We start from the raw sequence: 2326 nt of genomic DNA, 5'->3' as shown, positions 1-2326 counted from the left end.
ACAGTATAGATGTTCGTCAGGATATCTGGGACCCATAATCGAACATTCAATGAATAGGCGAATTGGACGACCCTGTCATGTGTGCAGACATATTAGCTAGGCACGCGGTGATGTTTCAGAGAGCAAGTGGCAGGTTAAAACTCCAATAGAGGAAAACTACAAGACCAATAAACCCGATTTTATTTGTAGAAGCGAGTCTCTACAAATAAATAATTAAAAAGGAATCTAGAGCCTCAAGGGGAAAATTTAAAGGTCTTATAGAATAGTAGAAAAAAGTAACAAGGGCAAAGAAAGTCAAATTACAACAGATGTACTTGTTGGTGGGTCATTTGAATTTTGCTGGCGGGGCAACCCCAGCAGGAGGGGTATTTTCACATCGTTTAGCAGAGGCCACAGCAGGGATAAGGAGTTCTAATCACTTTATTAGAATCACAAAGTCATTAAAGGAGGCATGGGCATGTGGGAACTATTTATGGAAATAGTCAATGAACTGCTTGTATGACCACAAGAAATAATGGAAAGTAGAAGTTGCTTATGGACACATTAAGAGAAAAAAATTGATTTATTTTGGCTGAATAGACGGACTCATGAGCTTGTCTTTGGTGAGGAAAGGAACTGTCCTGAGAATGAGGCACGATGCTGGCAGCTTTAGCGCACGATCTTGGACCACTGACTCCAATGAAGCCCTTATGCCCCTTTGGGAAGAGGGATTAAGATAATAATTTACCTTACAATGTTGACTGTAACATATAAACTTGCCCGGAGTTTTTAAAAATGACTTCTGATGGAGGAATTTTGAACTTTTTGGGATTCTGCTCTTCCTACCAAGGATTTCTTAATAATTTTTTTTTTAAACCTAGACATAACACATCGTGGTGATTTTATAAACCTAACTCCAATGTGTAAAATCTGCTGAGTCATAACCCCAGTCTCACTCATATGCAGTTCAGGGAAGTACAAGTGTGCCTCAGGGTGGCGGCATTCAGATAGAACCAGTTGTCACCAGCAAGGCCCCAAGACCGACCTTTACCACTCACCCGCTTACACCCATCAACCTTTGCCCCACATTTTCTTCAAACTCTTCTTTCCAGCTTATCTCTTAACAAAAGACCCTACAGGCATAACATATTGTGATGGAACTGAAACTACCCCCCCCCCCCCAGCAAGTAATAATGACTGCCCAGAGAAGAGCTCTGGTGGCCCAGACCACCCAGGCCGGTTTGAGCTAAGTTCCCCAGTGTGCCTGCACAGTTGGGCTTGGAATGACTTCTGGAATGACTGACAGTGACCTTTCTCTCATTACACTACTAAAATCTCTGCCCCAGAAGGACCTCTAGCCTCACTTACATAACATGCAATGTATGTATAACATTTTTCCTTAGGGCGCATGCTCGACCTTGGGCCTGCTTCTAAATACGAGTCTGTGAGGTTGGCAGATTGCGCAGACCCCGCCAAGAGGAAGCCTCCAAACCTTCGGCAAGAAGAAGGAGGAGCTGGAAGACCTGAAGGTGGAGCTGTCCCAGCGACGTGTCACCAACGGAGGCAGTGTGGCTTCCAAGCTCTCCAAGATCCCAGCTGTGTGCGGATCTGTTGCCTGTGTTCTCACCGTCATCAACCAGACTCAGAAAGAGAACCTCAGGAAATTCTACAAGGGTAAGACGTCTAAGCCCCTGGATCTGCGGCCCACGAAGACATATGCCACGTGCCGCTGGCTGAATAAGCACAAGGAAAACCTGAAGACCAAGCAGCAGCTGTGGAAGGAGCGTCCATACTCGCTGTTCAAGTACATGGTCAAGGCCCGAGCACCGGCATCAATAAAACACAAACTGAGAAAGAAAAATAAAAGCGTGCCCTACCTCAATCTTCAGCCTAGATTCACCCTTCCCTGGGGAGTCACAGCTTTGGAAGTTATTCCGCCTAATCTCATTTGCCGCAAATAAAGTTTACACTGTGGGACAACTCACGTGGTATAGTCTCTCTGTGGCTCACCGAGGAGTGAACTCATGTTCATTGGGTCATACTATCACCACAGGCTAGAGTCACTTTTGGGCTAAGTGAGTATGTATCAGTGTCTTAAAATATTAAAATAATATTTTAGTTCTATTACTGTGAAACAGATCACCGTAAGTTTCACAGCTTAAAGTAGCACCCATTTGTTGGACCACAGTTTTGTAGGTCAGAAGCTCAAACATGACATGGCTGAATTCTCCGCTCAGGGCCTTGCAAAGCCGAAACCAAAGTGTTGGCCTGCTCTATTTTCATTTGGGGGTTGTGGGAGTAAATTCTTTTCCGTGTTCTTTGAGGTTGTGGACTAAATGCAGTGCTT

The 2326-nt window shown here is 44.7% G+C and overlaps 1 protein-coding gene across 1 annotated transcript; it reads left to right on the top strand.

Annotated features, from left to right (window-relative positions):
- Positions 1–1172: 1172 nt before the first annotated feature.
- LOC113245573 (60S ribosomal protein L35-like) lies at positions 1173–1940 on the top strand. The gene is made up of 2 exons (XM_048214904.1): positions 1173–1214; positions 1437–1940. Exons 1-2 carry the CDS (start codon positions 1173–1175, stop codon positions 1938–1940), a joined length of 546 nt encoding a protein of 181 aa, XP_048070861.1.
- The last annotated feature ends 386 nt before the right edge of the window (positions 1941–2326 follow it).

This window comes from Ursus arctos, unplaced genomic scaffold (genome assembly GCF_023065955.2).
Source record: "Ursus arctos isolate Adak ecotype North America unplaced genomic scaffold, UrsArc2.0 scaffold_4, whole genome shotgun sequence".
Classification (NCBI taxonomy): Eukaryota; Metazoa; Chordata; class Mammalia; order Carnivora; family Ursidae; genus Ursus; species Ursus arctos.
Note: the sequence above shows the minus strand (reverse complement) of the source record. Positions and strands in the feature narration are given on the sequence as shown.